Source organism: Corvus kubaryi, unplaced genomic scaffold (assembly GCF_017639235.1).
Source record: "Corvus kubaryi isolate FWS band 111438036 unplaced genomic scaffold, C.kubaryi_AGA036_p1.0 70, whole genome shotgun sequence".
NCBI lineage: Eukaryota > Metazoa > Chordata > Aves > Passeriformes > Corvidae > Corvus > Corvus kubaryi.
In genome coordinates, this window is record NW_024582058.1 from 2,263,440 (window position 1) to 2,284,974 (window position 21,535).

General features: G+C 43.9%; 1 protein-coding gene across 1 annotated transcript in view; it reads left to right on the forward strand.

Annotated features, from left to right (window-relative positions):
- Positions 1 to 233: 233 nt before the first annotated feature.
- JAG1 (jagged canonical Notch ligand 1) overlaps positions 234 to 21,535 on the forward strand; it is a 35,910-nt gene continuing 14,608 nt past the window's right edge. The window contains exons 1-5 of the mRNA XM_042049295.1: positions 234 to 337; positions 1,169 to 1,474; positions 12,242 to 12,293; positions 17,734 to 17,988; positions 18,988 to 19,048. Of these exons, the coding sequence (XP_041905229.1) occupies positions 266 to 337; positions 1,169 to 1,474; positions 12,242 to 12,293; positions 17,734 to 17,988; positions 18,988 to 19,048 (746 nt within the window). The 5' untranslated portion in view covers positions 234 to 265. The remainder of the gene's footprint in view (positions 338 to 1,168; positions 1,475 to 12,241; positions 12,294 to 17,733; positions 17,989 to 18,987; positions 19,049 to 21,535) is intronic.

Here is a 21,535-nt window from a genome sequence, read left to right on the forward strand (position 1 = left end):
GGCGCGGGTGCGCCGCGGTATATTAGAGCGGGGCGGCGGCGGCGGCAGCGGCAGCAGCAGCAGCAGCAGCAGCAGCGGCGGCGGCGGCGGCGGCGGCACCTCCTCCTCCTCCTCCTCCACCACCATCACCACCACCTCCTCCTCCTCCTCCTTCTTCTCCTCCTCCCTCCTGGCCCTCCCCGTCCCGTCCCGACCCGGAGCGAGCGGCAGCGGCGGCGGCGGCCCTGCAGGCGGGCGGGCGGGCGGGCAGCGCGGCGGCGGCGGCATGCGTGCGCCCCGGCGGGCAGCCGCGGCGGCGTGCTCCATCCTCACCCTGCTCCTGGCGCTGCGGGCCGAGGTACGTACCTGGGCACGGCACGGGGGACGCGGCGGCTCCGGCCGCCCGGAGCGCGCTGCGGGCGTTTTGGCGCTTTTCTGTAGTGCTTGCGGAAGATGGGTTTGGAAGATCCCGGACGGGCACTTCTGCACAGCCTCTCCAGCCGGAGCGGAGCTGCTGCCCTTAACTTCTCGGAGATGGCAAACGCGGGAGTGCTCTTTGCAGCAAGGCTTAATTACTGCAAGCCGCTTTTATCTCGCCCCCACCGCCCCCCGAAATTACTTTCCCCCCCCCCTTTTTTTTTTTTTAATAAACTTAGTTGCAGCACTGCTGGGGTGATTAATGAGCGGGGTCTGAGTCTCAGTTGGGCAGCTCCAGCCTTCCCCGGCGCAGCTGCACCCCGGAGGAGGCAGACGGGTGATTGGGTGCCTTTCCCGGCAGTGCATTATTAGCTACATCGTTTTGCTGGCTTTGCCTCTCGCGTGTGCACTCTTGGTTTGGTTTAGTTTTATTTCCTAACCATTTGGAAGCCTTCCTCACGCTGTTTTTTCGGAGCTGGCACTTAAGGTTCTTTTTTGGCATTAATGGCGTTATTTAGTTGGGCTGATTTATGAGCTCTTCTCATGGATGTCTGATAGGGAAAAGCTTGGAGTGGTTGGCTTTGTTTTAATATTATGCATGTGCTTCTTGAAAGCACACTTAAAATGACTTTTTCCTGTCTTCAGAGTTGTTGTAGATTGTGTTTGGGGAAAAAAGTTAGGTAACTGTCTGTCTCTTGGTTTTTTTTTTTTTTTTTCCCCCTTCTTGTTTGTTTTGGTTTTTTTCCCTTCGGTTCTTTTTTGGGATTAACAGGTGACTTTAGCGTCGGGACAGTTCGAGTTGGAGATCTTATCCATGCAAAATGTGAATGGTGAACTGCAAAATGGAAATTGCTGCGATGGCACCCGAAACCCAGGAGATAAAAAATGCACCAAAGACGAGTGTGACACCTATTTTAAAGTTTGCCTGAAGGAGTATCAATCGCGGGTCACTGCTGGCGGTCCTTGCAGCTTCGGATCCAAATCCACTCCTGTCATCGGTGGAAATACCTTCAATTTAAAGTACAGCCGGAATAATGAAAAGAACCGGATCGTTATCCCTTTCAGCTTCGCCTGGCCGGTGAGTTGCTTGAGCTGCTCTGGCTCTGTTGGATGTTGCTTGAGATGTCCTTAGTGAGCTGAACTCTAACTTCTTGTGCCAGGGGAAAAGGGATCAGGATTTGGGAGGGAGCAGGCATCTTGGCAAGAGCGCCGGGAATCCGCAGCACAGAAATGAGTAAAATGTAGTGGTGTTTTTGTTTTTGTTCCCTGGGGCTCACAATGCACAGCCTGTTAAATTTGAAAGTCAGATGTGCAGTGAGGGGGATCTAAATGGGTCAGGGAAGCAAACCCAGTATCTCTGCACTTTACAGCATGAATAAGTCTCTTGAGACTTAGAAGGTCAGAAGTTCATTTTTTTTTCTTTTTTTTCTTAACCAGTGAAGTCTTGGGCTTATGCCAAAAGAGCAGTGGGTTAGGGGCTGTAGAGGGATCCCGTGTGAAAAGTGTGTGTCATAGCTGGCCTCCTTCCCTGGAGCGTGTTTGGGAAGGCTTCCTGCTTCTCCCAAGGGGAAATCTCACTGCACTGCTTGGTGTGGATGGGAGCTGCTGTTGCTGTTCTTGGTGAAGTAGTTGCCAGCTTCCCTGGGAAGTTGGCTGTGTTTGGGGGTGCTTGTGGGCTCAAGAAGCTAAAGACTGGGAAAAGTCTGGCTTTAGCTTTTGGTGCACTTCCCTCACTCCTCCCCACAGCACACCTTTTCCTGGCTACCTGCCTCTGTGGTCCAGAGATTCTGGCTTCCCTCTAGTTGTGTGCAAAACTCGGTGGCTCAAGGAGGTGGGGCTTTTTGCCAGGAACTTTTCCAGTGTTGTCCACTCTAGTAAATACTGGTCAGCCCTGTAGAGCGGAGAGATGGAGGATGGGTGATCCCTTCTTTCATCAGTGATCCTGCTTTGTTGTTGGCCGTGGAAAAAACACTCAGACATCACTGCTGCTTGTTTCTTCTGGGCTGCTTGGGAGGGTTGACGCTTTGGCAGCTCTGCAGGGGAACCCTCAGCTCCCTGCACAGAAAGTGAGGACCATCTTTCCATAATCGCTATCATGCAGGACAGACCCACAGAGACAGGCTCTAGGGCCACAGGATCTGTGGAGATGGAAGAGTGCCATGGCCTCGGATGGCAGGAGGTGCATGGTTTTTGTGCCCGGCAGTGCTGTGTGCAGGCGAGCTGAAGCGGGGGGTGACTGATCTGGGGGACTCCTGTCTGGCTTTTAAGGTGCGTCTCTGGGATGCTGTGGTATGAGCGCTGAAAGCTCCCAAATTTCTTCTCCTAAAACTTTTATTTTGAGATCACCTAGGAAACACAACTGTTCCCCCCCACACCCCTTCTCCAAAGGCGCTGAGCAGACAATTTCCTACCAACTGCCTTGGGGTATGTTGATGCTCAGCAGTTTTGTAAATCCAGTCAGGCTAACCTAGATGCCTAAGGTCATTTTTGGGAGGGGAGGAGGGCCCTGAATGTGCATGCAGGGGAGGGGTGAATCTTGTTTCCTATCCTCTGCCACTGTCGCTGCTGGTGAGGTGGAAGCATATCTAGACCCTCCAAAGCTTGGCCCTTCCTAGTCAGATAAGGGCCGGTTACTGGGACAGCCTGGACTTTTTCTGAGGGGAGGAAAGCCCGCCCCAAAACCATTCCTTCTCTAGTGTAGACACCCACTTTGTAGTCCTGCCGCCAAGTGCTGCAGGCAGCCATGTGTTCTTGAAATGTCCTGTGCTGCCTCCTACCTGCCTCCTCCGTCATTTGGGACTTCTGGAATATCGAGGGCTGAAGAGGCACAAGGGAGAAATTAAGTCTCCATTTTTAAGGAGATAGTATTACAAAGTACAATAGCAGAGTTAACAAAAGTATTCTCTGTTGGAAGTACAAGTCTGTCCTTTCTTTCTTTCTCTTTTCTTTCTTTTTTTTTTTTTCCCTAACATGAAATGAGATAAAACTGTTATCAAATATGCCATCAAAGGGATAAAGGGCTTTGTAAAAATCTGAGGTATTTGAAGCTCTGCCAATGGCTGTAGTGCTTGTGTTGCAGATTTTGACTTTTGTCAGAGAAGTCAGGTACATCAAGGATTTTTTTAAACTAGCTCCCAGTAATTTGAGTGCCTTGAATCTATATGTGTGCATATAAAAATGGTGTGAGAACTAAACGTGTTTCTTCTAACAGCCTCTCTCTTCATAGGGTTGGGAAGGGAAATCTGTGTGTAGAGGGTGGTTTGGGGGGGGGGGGGTGGGGACCCTGGGAGAAGTCTCTTAAGCTTGCCTGCATCTTAGTAAAAGAAATGCTTCTATTGTCCTGCTGAATCTCATTCAGTACTGGAATCCTTGAGCAGCAGCAGCAAAACTCCAGTGCAGCCTTTGAAATGGGTAAAACTCGACAACTTGAGACACTCAGTTCATAAGCCTGGAATTTTGGAGTAATCTCTTGCATTTTCCCAGGCAAAAATGCACTTTTTGAGACTCTGATGATAGTCTGTGTGCAATTATCAAGCCTGCCTCCCAGCTTTAGCTTCCACAGGACACAGCTTTTATGCTAGCTATTGTGACTTCAAAATGGCATTTGAACAAAAGAATATCTAATGTGGCAAAGCTCTTATTCGTACTAAAATTGTGTACACAAATCATTTCAGGCATTTTCAAAGCTCTGTGGATAAAGTCGTAAACTTAATTTAGTCAGCTCAAATCTGATGCTGAAATTTCAGAACTTGAAAAACTCTTTAGGTGGATGAATACTGTTGACTTCAGTAAGAGCTTGCAATTAGCATTGCATTTACTCGTGGCTAATCATGAGAGATACCTTTGAATACATTCAGCTGAAAATTACAAGAGGTAATAAGAGCTAGACTAAAATGTTAATCATATTGCACTTGAAAATTCATGCCCTTCTCTGAATTGTGCTTTGCTCTCTGAGGGAGGCTTTTCTTGGATGTTCCAGCTTGAGTCAGTAACATTAAGAAGTCTTGTTGCCTTGACTACTTAAAAAAAAATAATTGAAAAGCAAAAGCCTCTTCCCATGTCAAGCTGCCCCCTTATGCCATTTGTGAAAAATAGTTGGATTGCATTAGAGGCCTTTATTCATCATGCAGGAGAGGAAGGAGAGAGAATGAGGTGCTTGAAAAGTATTGTTAGAGGTAGCTTGCAGTTGTAACGTAGATTTGAAGTGTCAGAGTCTTATTAATAACTCATGTGGTTTGCTCTTGTCAGTTTTGATACGTACCCCTGTGAGTAATGGGTGTGGAGACGGTGGGTCATAAATTAATTTAAGTGATGGGAGGCTTGAGTAAGTTGCTAGGAAACGGGGCAGCAGACCAGCATAAAGGAACTGGAGTGGATCAGAAAGCTGCCCCTGCAGTAGCTGGTAATTCTTCAGTAAATCGAAACAGTAGTGATGATGATTAAAAAAAATAAAATGCACCTAGGCTTGCTTCTTACATTCATTTTGAGACTTCATTGACTTTCTTGACAGGCAAGCTTAGCTTTATGAAGCCATATAAAAAAGTATGGAACAAAAGCATTTCCATGTTCCACTTGTCAAAGTCTGTCTGAACAAGTTTTGTTTCAAGGCAGACACATGCTCTTCTCTCACATGAATCAAATCTCTGGCCTTTCTTAAAGAACCCCGAGTGTGATGTGTGCTCTACCTTAAGGGAGCTGAGCATCAATTAACTAAGCAAAAATTAATACTAAACTTTGCTTTTATGTAAAGAAAAATCTTTTGGGGGTTTGGCAAGACTGAGTAAGAAGGTCAAACTTGGCAATTCCTTTGGTATGCATAGCTCCAATTTCAAACAGCTTGTTTATCCCGATATTATGCCCGTTGTAATTATTTAATATTGGGGCCAATTGCACCAACACCCCAGGAAACTACTGAGGTGGAACTAAACCCTCCAGCATCTCAATGCGTTTAACATAAAATACAATTAAAAAGAGTTTTGAACATCTTATTTCAACCTTAAAATAGAAATAGTCAACCTTAAAAAATAGTCAGCCTTGCCCCTGTTTAACAACAAATCTTAGTGCTGCTGATTCCTGAAGATGTAAAATATGTTTTCTAGGTAGGCATTGTTTTCTGTGGCTAGAGAGGGATAGTAAAAGAGCTTTAGTGTTTTTTAAGCTTTGTGAACTTTTTCTCTCTCTCAACACAAAAGGCTTCCAAAATACTAATCTGCAGCTGATATTAAAGTAACAGCCTTTTGAATCTGAGGAAAAAAAAAAAAACACTTCATTCATCTGCTTTTTTTCTCTTAAGCCCAGTATGTCACAGTCATAAGACTAAAATTTATCTTTTGATTTTGTTTCTTGTCTCCCTCCAGTTAGCTTCTTGAAAACTTGTAGAAGCAAATGCTAGATATTGTTCAAGATTTTCTTGAACAATGCATGATAAGTCATCTTGGAGGATGGGCAGATCAGAAGAAATCTTTATAATAACAAAATGCATATTAATCAAATCCATACTCTGTCATTTATTGTTGAATTAATAATATAAGAATAAATCTTCACTCAAAGTGCAATGTTTGGCCTAGGATTACTATGCAAACGGAGCTGGAGGTATTAAGTGACGTCTGAAGCATAATTAGCATCACAAGGCTGTTTTTTTTCCCAGGGCTGGAGAGAAGTGATGCAGCCATTCAGAGATTTTGAATTTCTTACATGTTTAAATTAGAGTTTTTTATGTTCTAGCCAGTTCAGAACTTCATCTTCCTGGTAAATCCATTTGACTATATTAACATGTCTAAAAATAAACCCTCATCTTGCCTGCTCCCAGAATTTTTGTTCTTGTTATAATAAAAGCCTACTCCAGTTTAGCTTCAGTGGCAGCTGGATTGGGCCTGGCACTGAAGCTTATTCCTAAACTTTCTCAGACTACACACATCCAGTACTGTCAGCTTGTTTATGCAGCTGGAAGTCAGCATGGCTGAAAATGAGTTACATAAAATTGGTGCTTTATGCTTAAAGTTGTAGTTCAGTCAAGGAAACATCGCTCCACTGTGGGCTGGAGGCTGGAGTAGATGTCAGCTGGTTCTAAAGCTGGTGAACTCGGGTCTAAACTGTTTATTCCAACTTCAGTCCTAATGGAGTTGTGATGCCCTGCAAAGCAAAAGCCTTAAGCTACAATTCTTAAAAGTACTTCTCTGTAGATAAGGAGAAGTATCTCTCTAGATAACACAAATGACAGGATTGGTTTTGAAAACTAAACTAAGCTTGCCTTTGAATTTCTCTTGATGAACAGAAGTTTTGTATGGTAATTGACTCAGTTCTAATAATTTAACTGGTAACCCCTGTGTCTTAACACAGGGAAAGATGTCAAAACTAGAAGCTGTTGCATTTGTTTCTTGTTAGTCTTTGGAGCTCATGGTTCTGTGGTCACTATTCTGCAGCATAAATTACACTCATTATTCTTGTAGTGTTCAGAAGAAACTGCAAAAAGTGGATAGAAGTGGTTAAAGTGGTTTGTAAATAGTCAAACATCCAGAGTCCTTTACCAGCTCAACCCAGTTCTTAGGCACTTAGGTAAATAAGTAGAAAGGCTTCTTGTTCGGGCTTGCTCCATGTGAACCTGACTGTTTTGCTTGGCTGGCTACTAGGTATTCTGTCTATTAACCTTGCCACCCTTTTGTAACTGGTGCATTTAATTATCAGTGGGATGCTTTAAACAGGTAGGGGGACTGATAAGGGCAGGTAATCTGCTTGTTGGGGAAGGTTGAAAGCAGCCATTGACATTTTGGCCTATCTGCTGCTCTTTGACAAGTGGGGCTCCGTGAGAAAGTAACTCTGTAACTAGATAAGCTGCTGATTAAAATACTGCTGTTGTGTGAAGCACCCTGGTAGCTGAGATCACTTAAAATCGTTAGTTTAAAAAGAGAGAGAAAAAAAAGGGTGGGGGGGGGAAGAAGCTGCTATACTTTTTTAAATTTTTTTTTTTTAAAGGAGGGGAGGAGGGAAGACCCCAAGTCTCCCCCCTGTGCCCAGTACATTGTCTCGTTAATGCATGCTAGTTTTATGATTGGAATACATTGTAGTCCGGCCACCCAGACAGAGGCATTGACTGCTAATATTAACCAAGAACAATAGTGTGGCCATACTGACTGCAGTGAGGATTACAGAACATAATGGGGCCTATCCAAAAATAATGCTAATACAGGACAAGCAACAGGAAGCAGCAGTAGACTCAGCATTGCTCTGCTCTCAGACAAACCATGGACTTACTTCACACAATGGCAACTTCAGCACATTATGTATTCACAGGATACTCATTATTCCAGCAGGCTTGCCAGATCAGAGATCAGCCTGGTTTACTGGATGCTTAAGCGTATGCATGGTTTGGATAGCGGTACTTTTGTGTCCTGCATCATTTGGCAGGAGGGTGGCCGTTGTAGTGCAATGAAAGTCTTGACTTCGGCTGCTGCCTTCCCTGTGCCAAGGCAAAATGGGGGGCAAGTCTCTCCTGGAAGCTGCTAATATGGTTAAATTTGTTTTCATGTCTCCTTTCTGTGGCAGTGCAGAGTTTACTGGCACTAACAGCAGCGAAGGAGCTACTCAGAATGAAGCCTAAAGGAGCAGCGTGCTGTGTTTTCATGTGGGCATGTTCTGATGAGGCTCTTGGCTGGGCTGCCTGCTTGGGGTTCAGCTGAGCTCTTGGCCATGGGCTTTGAGGTGTGAGATTGCCATGGCTTGGGCTGTGTTTATATACATGGGCTGGAGGGAGTAGCAGCTTTGTAGGGTGTTGCCTTGTCCTTACATAGGCTATCCCAAAGAGGAGCTTCCTGATGATGTTCCATTTCAAAAAAGGTTAAGAGGGTTAGGTGGTTTTCCTCCTTTTCCGGAGTACGTTCACATGTCCTCTGGGTGAGGAACCAGTGCCTTTAACTCCTTTGAAGGCTATTTAGTTGTCAAAGCTGACTGACCACAGCACGATGTTGTGAGGCACCTGTATGGTGTCATCGTGGAGTGGCAGGGTACCCCAGTGACAGTCCTGGTGATGTTCAGAGGAAGTGGGTTTGTGACTAGCATTAACCCTGCTCAGAGATATCCTCCTCCTGGCCCTTGGGCATGCTGAAACATGCCTCAGTTTGCCTCTTCCATGTCTCACCCCCTTCCCAGCTGTTGCTGGACCCCTTGGTAGTGAGCTGTGGCCTGCTGTGCCAGTGTCCTCACCACCCTCCCTGGATGCAGACAGGGTGTGAGCACTGTTCTCAAACTGGTCTTCACAGCTGTGCAGAGCGTGAGGAGAAGGTTGCTGGGCTCAACCTGCTCTCCTTGTTTGGCAGAGGAGGAGCGGGCGCAGCACTCTGAATGCAAAACTTCCCACTGCATTTGTCTAGTCATGGTTTCACATGCTCAGCAAAGCTCTTGCATGCTTTAACCACAAGGATAGGAGGGAAAGGAGTTTGACAAGTTGCAAGCCCTTTGAAAACGGAGGCAGTGCTTTCGCTAAGGAGCCGGATGTTTTAATCTTGCTCTGGCCCACTGACTTGCAGAGTGCCTTTAGAAGCCAAAGTACAAAAGCGCCTCTTTTGGGTGGATGTCTGGATGAAGGGAGGGAAGAAGGTAATCAAGCAGAGAGCTTTAAACACCTGTTTACCCGCAGCTGCCAGGATTCATTTAAATAACCAGAAAGCAGGTTGCATTGCCTGTTCAGACCCTTAAAAGGGACAGTTTCTGATGGGTTTTGGGTCTTCACAGTCACTTGAGCTGTATTATAAATGGATCAAGACACGGTGTCTTGTTATTGAGGGAAACAGCTCTTGCACTCTGGTGCTGGCTTTGTTTTTTGGAATGTGGACTTGACTATTTCTATCCTGTCCTAGCTTAACTCAAAGAAGTTTTGCTTAAATTTGGCCGTGCTGCCTTTCAGTCCTCTGGGCTGTTCTGCAAAGTGTAAGGACTTGCTGTTCCTTTCAAGCTGCCTTTCCTCTCAAGCCAGAATCCCTGCCTTCTGGTCAAGCTCAGGTTTACAGTGGCTAATTGGGTGTGACTCTGGAAAGTTCACTTCTGCCTTGTTGCCTAGGACATTGCTTTGATGGAATAAGGTGCATGATGTGGAATTCTTGTGTCTGGATATATATATTTATTCAAAGATGGGCAGAGGTCATCTATGGGCATGGGAAAACTTAAACCTCCACACTGCAAGCAGTCATTCCTGAGATATCTGAATCCTTGATCTATAGAGTGGGGATGATACGCACTTCTAAAAAATCTCAACAGTGCAGCTTTGCACAGAGCTGCTTTTTGGGGGGGGCTGAGGGAATTGGCTAGAGGTATGTGATAGTTGGATTGTTGAGGGGGCTTGCTACTGGTGTGAGGCTCTGGGTGTCTGTGTGGCTTTTGTTTAAAAGTGTCCCATCTTGAACACAAAGTCTTGGGTTTTTTTGGTTTTTTTCCCCATGCTGAGAGAGACAGAGCCAAGCGTTCAAATGGCATTCTTTGTATCATGCCTTTTCAGGACAGGGATTCTTCATTTAAAATACTCAGACGAGATGAGAGGGGGCACTTAGAAACAAGGGACTTGCCAGGGTAGGTCTGTTCCCCCTGCATTTTTTTTTCCATCCAGTTATGCAGAAGCATCTCCTCTCTTCTAAGCAAACTCTGGTGTGGTAGTGTAAAGTGGTCACACAAGTATCTAGCAACAGTAGCACTCATAGCTAGGATTCAGCCTTTCCTTTCCTTAAGGGCTAGGTGTGTTGGTAAACAGTCCTGAGAACCAGCAGGGAACTGTTGCTATGAGTTTAGACAAAATATCTTCCAAAACAATTATGCAAGGCCGAAAGGAAAACATCCTTAACTTTATTGGAAGTAGTGTCAGTTGCCATAATTCATTCTCTATATCATAATATTTTTTTTCAAGCTTGCAGTAACATGTTGAGCTTGTGCTGCTTAATGTTGGTAATTAAACCAGTGAGGAGGCACCCAAGATAGTGCAATCTGCATCTGTAATGTGGCTCAGGAGTTCTATTCTGGTTTTGTTTGTTTGTTTTGATTCTTTTTTTTTTTTTACCACTGACTTCTGCAAAGACTTCTTGAATCTGTTTTAAGCAGTGTTAGATGTCTGAGTTGCACTTTGGTTTATTTTATTTTCAGAGTTTCTTTCAAGTTGTCACACTTGGTCTAGAATAGAAACCAATAACATAAAACTTTTCATGAAATATTAACCAAAAATGGTTTGGGCCAATAGAGTCTCTGCATAGAAGTTTGGGTGCATGTCTTGGCTTGCCCAGCTTTGCTTACTTTTGGAAGCATTTTCCCACAGTTATCAGTGAACAGAATGGAATCCTGGTCTGCTTTGAATATGAAACATATTTAGGCTATACAGCAAGCCGGTGTCCATCACAAACTGGGTTTTCATTCAGAGGCTCATGCTGTGTCCAGTCGTGAGAAAGCAGTCTGCTCCAATTCTTGTTCTCCTTTTTTTTTTTTTTTTTTTTTTTTTTCCTCCTTTTCTGTTTCCTCTCCTCTTCAGGAATCTGAGGTCTGCCTTACCCCCTTGCACCTTGTAGCAGCTCACTCTCGGAACTGCATTTTGGTTTCTGTTACAGAGAGTGTGTGAAGCGCTGAGACCACAAATGAGCAGCCTGTGACTGAGCATGGACATAATTTAGGAGAAATAAACCTTGCAGTGCACAGCTGCTATGGCAAAGCATCAAAACTCTTCACAGAGTTTTTATTTGTACTATATTTGTTCTACTCTCCAGAAAGATGTTACATTTGTTGCCTTATCTGTAGTTATTAGTATATATCTTACTTTGCAAGTCATATTTTTTGCTTATTTTTCCTCAGCCTTTTTTTTTTTCCTTCTGGAGAGAAGGTGTTTTGTTTTGGTTTTTAATCATTGTGTAAGTTTGGATATGGCTGGCTAAATGGCAATTTTGAAAGATACAGCCTGGATAATACTATCTCAGGGTAGAGCTGGAGGAGGAGATGTTTTAATGGGTCTTGTTCTCAAGTTAGGGTTGAAGATAAAGGTGGCTTAGATGTAATAGCTGGCATCTTTCCAACCCATGGAGTCACTTCAGTCAGTTTATGCTTATGATTATTATTGCTGGAGTGCTACAGAGCTCATTGGCAGCTTCGAGCATCTGTAAAAGTGACACGGGGTGGATAGCGCGGCTTCCCTTTCCCTGCTCTTCCAAAGAGGCTGATCTTAGCCTTTGTTTTACAATGCTTCTCTCTCACCCCACCCCCTTCCCATATCCATCAGTTCTTCCCTCCGTTACCTGATACTTGTGGGAGCTGCGATGGCCCTCATGCAGACAAAGCTTTCAAAGGGGGTGCTGAAAAGCAAAGTCCCTGGAGATTGCGCTGTCAAGGCAGGGCACAGTAATCTTAGCAACACTTCTTGCTTTCAGGATGGCTGGGGGAAGGGACATCAAGACTATTTTTCTGTAACTAAAATTCTTTTGAAGCAGTTTTTGAGAGCGGGGGTTTGGTTTTGGGTTTTTTGATGCTGCTGTGCTATCCCGGTGCTTTCTGTCTTCCATGTGCAGTTGTTCCACACGTGCTTTATTTCGGCTGCAGTGCAGTGTCAAAGGCTGTACTTCCTGGTTAAGTACATAAGATACTTTAATGATGACAAAGATGAGCTATCCAAGGTGAAAGGTCTTCTAAGTCAGACTGGATAAGGTAGCTTACGGGGTTTCAAGAAGATCATGTTTGTCTCAACCATAATCTTTTACCTATTTCTGTTTTCAAGTATTCTGCTTTGGGGCAGAGACCAGAATTTTTCTTTCTAATTAAAATCGTTTTCAGGTTTTTTTTTCCTTAGACATGTGTGGCTTTGAAACTAACTCCTGTTTCTCTTTTGCAGAGATCCTACACACTGCTTGTTGAGGCGTGGGATTACAATGATAACTCCACGAGTAAGTATTCCTTCTGCTGGCTTATTTACTTCGGACACCTCTGTGTCCTGGGTGTTGAAAGGCCTCTGGGAACCTCACCAGCTTGCTGTGAGTTAGAGCACGAGGAGAGAGAAAAGCTGTCCCCCAAACAATTTGAAGCAATTCCTCCAGGCTCTGCAGCAGCCTGTCTCACTCACATTGCCTGCAGAGGATGAGTAGCTTGCTCACCTAGGCACCAACAGTTTGATGCCTAAAAATAGATGCTGTTAATTCCTTCTTTCTCCTTTGGGAGAGTAAAAGCCAAGGGATTTCTTCAGGTGTCTTTGTTTGGTTTTTTGGTCTTGTTTTGTTCTTTTTAATTAGGAGCAATATTCAGAAGCCTAAGTCTTGTCCACCTGAAACCTCTCTACAAACTACTTCTCAAAACAGAATGTACTGCTTTAAAAAAAGAAAAAAAACTTAAAATCTGCATAAAACTTGATATCAATATCTGTCTAATGACTGTAGGTGAGAAATAGGAGTGACTGGAAGCTCTTGGGAGTTGGATGTCGGGGGGTTTATATGCAGGGGCTGAAAAAATATTTACCAGACACCACCTGGTAGAGCTGGCTGGAAATCGAGGGTGGGGATCTTTCTCCTGGCATGTTTTTGGTTTCAGAAACATTCTGCTAAGCTTTTCCTGTGGCTAGAGGAAGCTGTACAGGGTCTCCTGGCACATGAACTGTTCTGCTTTTTGCCTACTGTTACTGAAGGAGGTGGGCAAAATTAGCTCTATTTCAACCTAGGGCTTTAACAGTGTGTGTGGTAAAAGCCACAGGAGAGAGTGTGAATCTGAACTCATAAAGCTTTTGTTGACACAACAGGCCTTTTCCTTCAGCTAGGAAACAGCAGCACTGTGGTCCATCTTACAGAAATCTTACAGCAGCTCCTTGCAGTCTGCTTTGGAATGCCAAGGCGGCAGCCATGCAGGAATGAAATGGGCTTCATGCCTCACGAGAGAAGGGCCTTGTAGAAGTGTGCACAGTGCTGTGCTTTTATGTTTTAATTGGTGAAGAGTGCACGGCTTGGGAACTTCTCTGCACAGATCTGCTCCTTATATTTTTTAAAATATACATGAGATATCCTGTTAATTCTTCATTCCAGAAAAGCAGCTGTCCCTTGAGGTGAATCATGTAGCCTGTCAGGGGTAGCCACAACCAACCTCATTCGGCATTGTTGCAGTACCTGTGATTTCAGGCCCTATTCCAGCACAGTCATGGAGCAGTGGCAGGGGGATTTCTTGGATATAGAGTGTTCTATGGAGGAGAAGAAAGTAGATGCTGCAGCAGCAGTGTTGTATTAAAAATGGAAGATGCCTGAATTCAAAATGAAGGTCTTGTTTTATAGTAGGATCTGAGAGTTTTTTCAGACTGAGTCTCTGCCACTTCTTCTATTATTAGAGCTCATCTTTTTTCATGAAACAACTGCATTTCCAAAGCTACACAATGAACCCTTTCTTTGCTTTCATGTTCTGGAAGTATAATTGTCTTCAGACAAAATTGCCTCATTTCTCAGCAGTGCATTTGACCAAGTGCAGACATGTTCTTGCATATGTTCCTGATCTGCATTCCTGCTCCAGCTTTGCTGTCACTTATCCATCTGTAGGTCACTTCAGTCACTGCACTGCACAAAACTTTTCCTTTGTGTGCTGCGTGGCTTGACTTAGTCAGCTTTCCCAGAGATGAAGAGTAAGGCTTGAAGAACTAGTTAAGAAAACAATTAGAACTACACAATTGTTGTCATATAATGTGAAGAGTGGGGGGTTTTTGATGTCCAGGATTTTCTTTTGCCCTAATTGCCACTGAATTGTGAGGACCCTGTGAGAGCTCTCCACAATAAAAGTGGGTTTAGTAGGCCTTGTGTGACTTTTCAATAGCTTTGAAAGCATCCTCTGATCAATGCAGTTGTTAGAAGATCCTGGAGTGGATGCTTCCTTCCCCTCTCTACATTCCGCTCCTCCTACGTTCCCTTTACCACATACTCTCTCTTGTCTCACTTCCAAGAGTGGCTTGCAGTTAAGTTCTGGCCCTGTTGAAGTTGATGAGAATCGTGCTTTGTTGGAGCCAAGATTCAACTCAAATGGTTTTCTTACTCTGGTTCTTGTCTGGTTGCCATCTTGCTACTGTTGCTTCATACATAAAGCTAATGGGCTGACATTGCATCTCAAACTATGTCAAAGAGCAATTGTAAATTACTGGTATCAGTTGCATGTGAATTCTAGGCAGGCATAAAAGACTTCAGCACAATGTAAACCAAGCCATAGCTGGAAGTTGTCTGAAACAAAGACTTTCAAAAATAACTGTGCTGTCCTTGGCCACCCAAACTGCTCAGAGAAGTCTGGACTTTTTCTGTTGTTGTTTTTGCTTCCTGATGCTGCATAGTTATAATTTCCAGACATTGGAGCACTGAAAGGCAAAGGTGGGCAGTCAAAATAGCTCATTTCCATGTGTCTAAAACCTTTGATACAGTTGCCCACTGAATAAAAAGAGAGATTCATAGCTTTGAAGTGTAGGCACAAGAAGTGAATGAAACCAAGAGTTTCTGACAGCGAAGTGCGAGCGGAAGCTTGAGATGTACAGAAAGCCTCTCTCTTCCACTTCATCAATTTCTAATGGGTTAATGCTTCCTCTAACCTTTCTATCAAAGCATGGGGTTCTGAGTCAGATGAAGGCAGGGGAGTTCAGAAGATCCCTTTGTCTCAAGCTTGGCCGACTGCTGCTTTTTTATTTGCTTAACCATTCTGCTGTGTTGGGATTGCTTCCTATAAAACTGAAACTGTGGTTGGTGCAGGCTAAGAAGGGCAGAGTTGTTGCAATGCCTCCCCTGGAGTCTGGGTCAGCACCCTTGTGTAAGTGCACACTGACAGGTGGGAATAAGCAAGGGTGGAGGAGTTTTTGTACAAGAAGGAACATGCCAGCGCTTCATTGTGAAAACTCTGGGTGATGGCTAATGGAAAGGAAGCCTAAACCTGTGAGACCACGCTTGCATTTAGGTGGATGGGGGTAGCTTTATAACGTGTATCCAATGGAAGACATTTTATCCATGATCCAGAGTGAAATTGCAGCTGGATTTCATCTGAGCCCCTGAAAGAAATGAAATGCAGTGGATTTAAAAGGGTGTTTCTGTTTGAGTTCAGCCTGTGGTTAAGGTCTCCAAAGAGCTGATGGCTTGAGTGAGAGGTCATAGACAAACAGCAAGGACAAGCTTCCTAATGAGCTGGCACATAGGAGAAATGATAGAGCAGAGGCAAAAGGAAGGCTCACTTTTCCAAGGCAGCTCCTTTTCTGGTGCCAAGCTCCGAAATAGCTGTCAGTGGTATGTTCCCAATGGGGAGCAGGAAAAGGCTGGAAAAGCAAGAATGAGTGTGGGGGTGGAGGTGGGGGGCTGGTTTGCAATACTAAATTGAGTGTCGTTCTCCTTTTCTTCTGCCACTTACAGGAGAGGATAAAAGTTGTTTTACTCACGAGGAGCAGTATGTCTTTATGCACACTCGGTGTTTGGGGAAGTGCCTTTGCTTTCCAGCTGTGCTGTGGATGGAGTGCAATCTTGGCAAGTGCAGCAGAGCCATCTCCAGCATGCATGAGTGGAACTATAATTGCCAGACTAGCCCCATTCAAGACCAGCAGATATGCATCTGCTTCAGTACCTCTTAGAATTAGTCAATAACCTTGCTGATGAGATCTAAGAGCCTTACACCTGCACAGCACAGAACATGATATTGCTCTGGATGTACCAGTATGGAAAGGTCCTTAGGCATCCACATTACCTGTGAATGGGATTTAAATTAATAAAGGCCTGCATGCATTTGAAAGTCTGACACATAGTTGTGGGGTTGGGGGCTTAGTGCCAATGAATAATAAAAACTGATTGAAATGGAAAATATTATAGAACCAGAAATACCAGAAGGTGAATAAGAAATTGTTCCCCTTAATTTCACACTGTAAACATGTAATGAATGCTGTAGTCTCAAGTCACAAATACCCCCAAAAATGGGCAAATGCTCACAATGTCTGAGTATTGACACTCTTATGTGGTTGTGCAGTAAGAGCTTTGACTTCATTCCAAACTGCAGACAAGCAGGCACGACCTAGTGGTGGATCCATAATGGGTATCCGAGGCTTGAGAAGCCTGTTGGGAAATTTCTTTTTTGAAAGCTGCAAATCAAAGGTCCTTAGCAATACATTTAAAAGCATTTTAGATTAAAAATTGCCCATGTGTCATCTTAAGGCTTTAGTAGCGACTTCATTAGTCTTCAACTCTGCCTCATGTATAATCCCAGAAGGTTCTTTTGTAGTTGTTGGAAGGACAAGCAGCACATCAGTACATTTTAATTCTTAGCACTCAGAGGTGCCAATACTTCACACGCTGCTAACACACCATTGGCAAACTGCCTTCCTACCTAAAATTCTCCTGCTGCTGGATTATGCTCCCGTGTGCTCACTGTTGGTTTTGAACTCTGTCTGCAAGGATATTTTGGCTGTTTTACGATAAACTTTCACTCAGCAGTCAAGTGCTGGGTAGCAGCAGGTCGTAAGGCAGTGTCAGATCGTTTGAGTCACAAGACCTGGACTACAAAGTGAAATACCACAGATATATACAATGTTCCAAGCAAATGTGAAATATTATTTCAAGCCATAATTTAGACGGTTGTATGGCTCTGGAAGCCAGAAGACTTTACTTTTGCTAGAGCTAAATGTCAAGTGCAAACCTAAACTTTGAAATGCTCTGTAGAGAGGAAGGGGATCTATAGCACATATATGCAGTAGTTTGGGTCTTCTGCTTTGAGCTCTGGTAGTTTTGACTTTGTATTCTCAGCTGCCGTCTGAAGACAGAGCTTCCATGGTATTTCTCAGCCAAAATCTGGTGAGATTGCTGATGTCATCTGAATGTTGGAGTTGATAGTTTTCAATTTAGTGTTTGCACATAAGGAAAAGGCTGCAAACCTTTTGCAGTGTCTTGTGTTCAGTTTGTAGACATGGCTTTATTAGGCTGTTGTAGTATGTTGTTTTTGTAAATGCTCCAGTTGAAAACAAGACTAGTGCCATTAATGGAGAAGCAGGGGAAAACACATTTTGTACCAATCTGTTGGAGCTGGAAGTAAAAGCAGCTGAATTTTCTTTAGTCATGAACTGTATGAATTCTTAGTGGATGCCCTTACACTGCAAAAGGGATAAGTGATTGGCAGTAACTGAACAGTCCCTTTTGATTTCAAGCTTTGTTCTGTTTGATAATGCTGCATGCGTGTTTCAGTTAATGGTTTGTAGCTCCAGGGCAGCCTTATCTGACTGTCTAAAACAGAAAATTAATAAAACCAGCTGGCTGCCTCAGATAGTCTTGCCTGTGAAGCTGGAGAGCTGTGATGTGGCAGTCAATGATGAGACCCAAATGAACTTTTAACTCTGACATCTCTTGTGCCTTGCAGACCCCGATCGCATTATTGAGAAGGCTTCCCACTCCGGCATGATCAATCCCAGCCGCCAGTGGCAGACTCTGAAACACAGTGCAGGGGTTGCCCACTTTGAGTACCAAATCCGTGTGACCTGTGCAGAACATTACTACGGCTTTGGCTGCAACAAGTTCTGTCGACCGAGAGATGACTTCTTCACTCACCACACCTGTGACCAGAACGGCAACAAGACCTGCTTGGAAGGCTGGATGGGACCAGAGTGCAACAAAGGTTTGTGACCGATGCTCAACCTGCAAGGGACCAGTGGGATTGGGAGGGATTTGTAGGCATCGTATCCAGATTGCATTCAGTGGTCAGATTGTGTAGATAGGGGGGCTGAGGACTGATGGGACAGTGACCAGCTCTTTACACAGGGAGCTGGGGGCAGGAGAAGAGTGGTTTCTGCCTTGTGTTAAAGTCTTGGAGAGGTCTGCCGAGTGCTGGGCACTTAGCAGATGTTTTCTTGCTCTGATTATCCGCATCTTTGCCCTTGGGAAGAAAACCCAGCCCACTAACTTCAATGGGAGTTCTGCTGCTGACTTCAAAAAGGATTTCCCCTTTGGTGCAGAACTTCAAGACAAGCAGGAAGGAGAGACTTGTTTTAAAGCTGACCTGGCAAGTGTAAAGCTTTGGTGTTTGAAAAGTCCCAGGCTTGTTTGTTCTACCCGAGATCATGTTCAACATGTTTATTAGGGAATGGTTACTACCTAGGTAATTGGGGAAGGAGAAAGCAGGACCTAGAACAGAATATCGGCCTGTCTTAATGACTGAGTTTACCTGCAATTTGAATTGTTGCTCATCTTGATATCCTATCTGTTCAGAGATACAGCCAGAACTAAATCCAGAGTAGTTACAAGTTGGTTTGAATTAGGTGTAGAGCCAGGGAGAGTGGCCCAGATCACCTGCAAAAGACAGAGAAAGGAAATCTGTAGACTTCGAGGCAAGATGGTTTCTCCCACATAAAAACAGCTCTTTGAACAGCACTAGGGACAATTCCTCTGCAAAGCCAGAGGAATAGATCTCCTATAGAAAAGAAAAGCTGATAGATTTTCTATCTCAGGGAGTCACCTACCTTGGTTTTCCTTCTGGTAGACTTGATGCGAGACACTTGTTAAAACCGAGGATTTGGCAGGATTACAATGCTGGTTGAAGATTAAAACATTCTCACGAGTGCGAAGGTGCTGGAAGCGGGCAGCGTGCTGATACTCTTCTTTTTTGTTGTTTCAACAGCTATTTGTCGTCAGGGATGTAGCCCCAAGCATGGTTCTTGCACAATTCCAGGAGACTGCAGGTAAATGCTTCCTATCCCTCCTTGCTTTCCCCCCACCCCTCCCCAGCTAATTAAACGAGTGATGCTAAACACAGTAGGACTGGGGTGGGAGGGCGTTTTGGAAGTTGTGGTTTTGACCAAGACACATTTTTCATGCTGACTTGCCCAGAATAAGAGGGGAGCAGGCTTTTAATGCACTGATAATTTTAAGAAGCTTTTGGTTTGTGAAATGGTGGCACTGAGGGAGAGGGGAGTATGGGATAAATCGTATGAATGCTGCCTAATGAGCACTAACTAATTGTTTCTGTATAAATAGTGCAAATGTTTGGTGGGTATGTTTTTTCCAACAGCCTGATTAATAGGCTTTTTCAATTCCAAGCTTGAAGTACAGTGTGGCTTTTCTCTCTTCTTCTCCCTTTCACTGTTTCCCCCTTCTTCCCTCCCACCCCCTGGTTTCTTCCATCAGTAGGCAAAAGTCAAGCATTCTTTAGAATGGGATTAGTTAAATCTCTGGGTTCCTTTCCCATTGTGAGCCTGGCTCCAAGTGCTGAGAGGTTAATGGCTGGGATGAAATCTTGTCAGTGGGCTCTGATGAATGCCAAATTTTGTTGCTGTGCTTTGAAGTCCCTTCTGTCCTGGCAAGGAGACAATGGAAAGCAGATTTTATCCATAACCCAACAATTAAATATTTGGAATGCCTTAAAATATGCAGCATATATTTACAGCACAGGGAAGTTTTGTCCCTTACTCTTAGAGGGGCAGTAGATATTAAGTGTGGATATTCTTTATCAACAGACAGGTTCCAAGTTGCTGCATGTAACCCTTTATCATTTCTGTTTACAACTGAGAGCTTCTGAGGTTACAAAATGTTGATATTGATCCTGTGTGAGAAGGGTTAAAAGTGGAGTTTGGGTATTCCTGAATAAGACTCAGAAGTCTGAAGGAATAGAAAGTAATTTTTCCGCCCGATGAGCGTGTTGGTGGATTCTCTGTTGCTGGGAACCTTTGCCTGAAGTGGACTGCTTGATGAGCTAGAGTTCTAACAGGAACTGAATCTGGAGTGTCTGACAGACTGTTCTATAAGAATTCAGCCTAAATAGCCATAGTGGCTCACTCATTTTCTCTACTTCTGTAATTCATGCTTTAAAACAAAAAAAAATTACCAAGGAACCTTCTGAAAGTGAGGTGGGAAGTAAAAGTAACCTCTCATCCTCACAGAACCATGGCAAAGTGAAAGTCCAGCCACAGGATGGACTGCTGTCCTGTGATTTTAATGTTCAGCAGCACTGATATAAGCTGGTTAACCCCCAGAACACCAAATCTAAATCTTGTTTTAATTAAAAAAAAGCCTAACAAGCAGTAGGAAGTATCGGGGGGCCAGATGCTGAAAGGAGCATATCAGTCAGGACTACCAGTGATTTGTGCTTCTGTCATCAGAATAAACATGCCTTGTAGGGGTTGCTGTCTCCTAGTCAGAACAACAGGCTTTGTTTCCAGATTTTTTTCTTCCCTTTCTCTTTCTAAGTCTCTTGCCTCCCACTCACTGCCCAGACATGCACTAGTGCTCTTATTTACTTAAGGTGCAACTTTCCCACACTTGATTTGCATAGTCTTGAAACAATGCTGTCCTTCTGGTGCTTTCAGATAACTTCTGCTTGCCAAGTTAGACCACTATCTTTAAAGTGAACACAGAAACAAGATTTTATTTTCTTTTAAGTTTTGATGAGTCATATAGCCTGTATGCTACAAATGCAACAGGGTTTAAAAATAACATCCGAGCAGAAACTGCTCTGCGTTCTGGTACAACAGACAACTTGCAAATGTTCTTAAAATATCCTTTTCCCTTTCGCTGCCAGTCATTTTCTTCAATGCAGGCCAGCCAACTAAACCATTTTTACTCATGAATCACTATACAAGGAAAGTTAACTTTAAATTTCTCATGAGAAACTGCTGCGTACATATTATTAAACATGAGTTATTGCTGTGAATCTTTTTCTGGAACTGATATCTCACTCTTTTTTTCCTAAATGCCCATAGCCTTATCCAATTTTGTGTGTTATGTTTTGAAGCTGATGTTTGAAGTAGTACCTTTGGCTCTAAAGCTCATTAATTTTTTTTCCGTGTGGTATGGGGGTTTTTAAATTATTTTGCTTTCTTCACACTTGTTCTAAAGAAAACAAAACCCACCACCACTTTGATTTGACAGAAAGGAGTAAAATCCTTAATTTGGATACCTGCTTTTGCAGGTGAGGTCCCTTAGTTGGGCTTGTGTGCAAGCTCACAGGCAAGTTGCTTTGAATGCAATACAAATTAAAAGCATACGGTCCTAAATCTTGATCTTTGTGCATTCTCATTATATGCCCTATACAGAAGGATTTTCCAAGGATTTTCCAAGAGCCACTTGAGGGAGGTTGTTTTGCCTTATCTGGGTGTTTTTCTGTTCTTTGCACTGACTGGCTTTTTTTAATACACAAACTAATAAGAATTTCCCACTGACTTTGAAAAGGC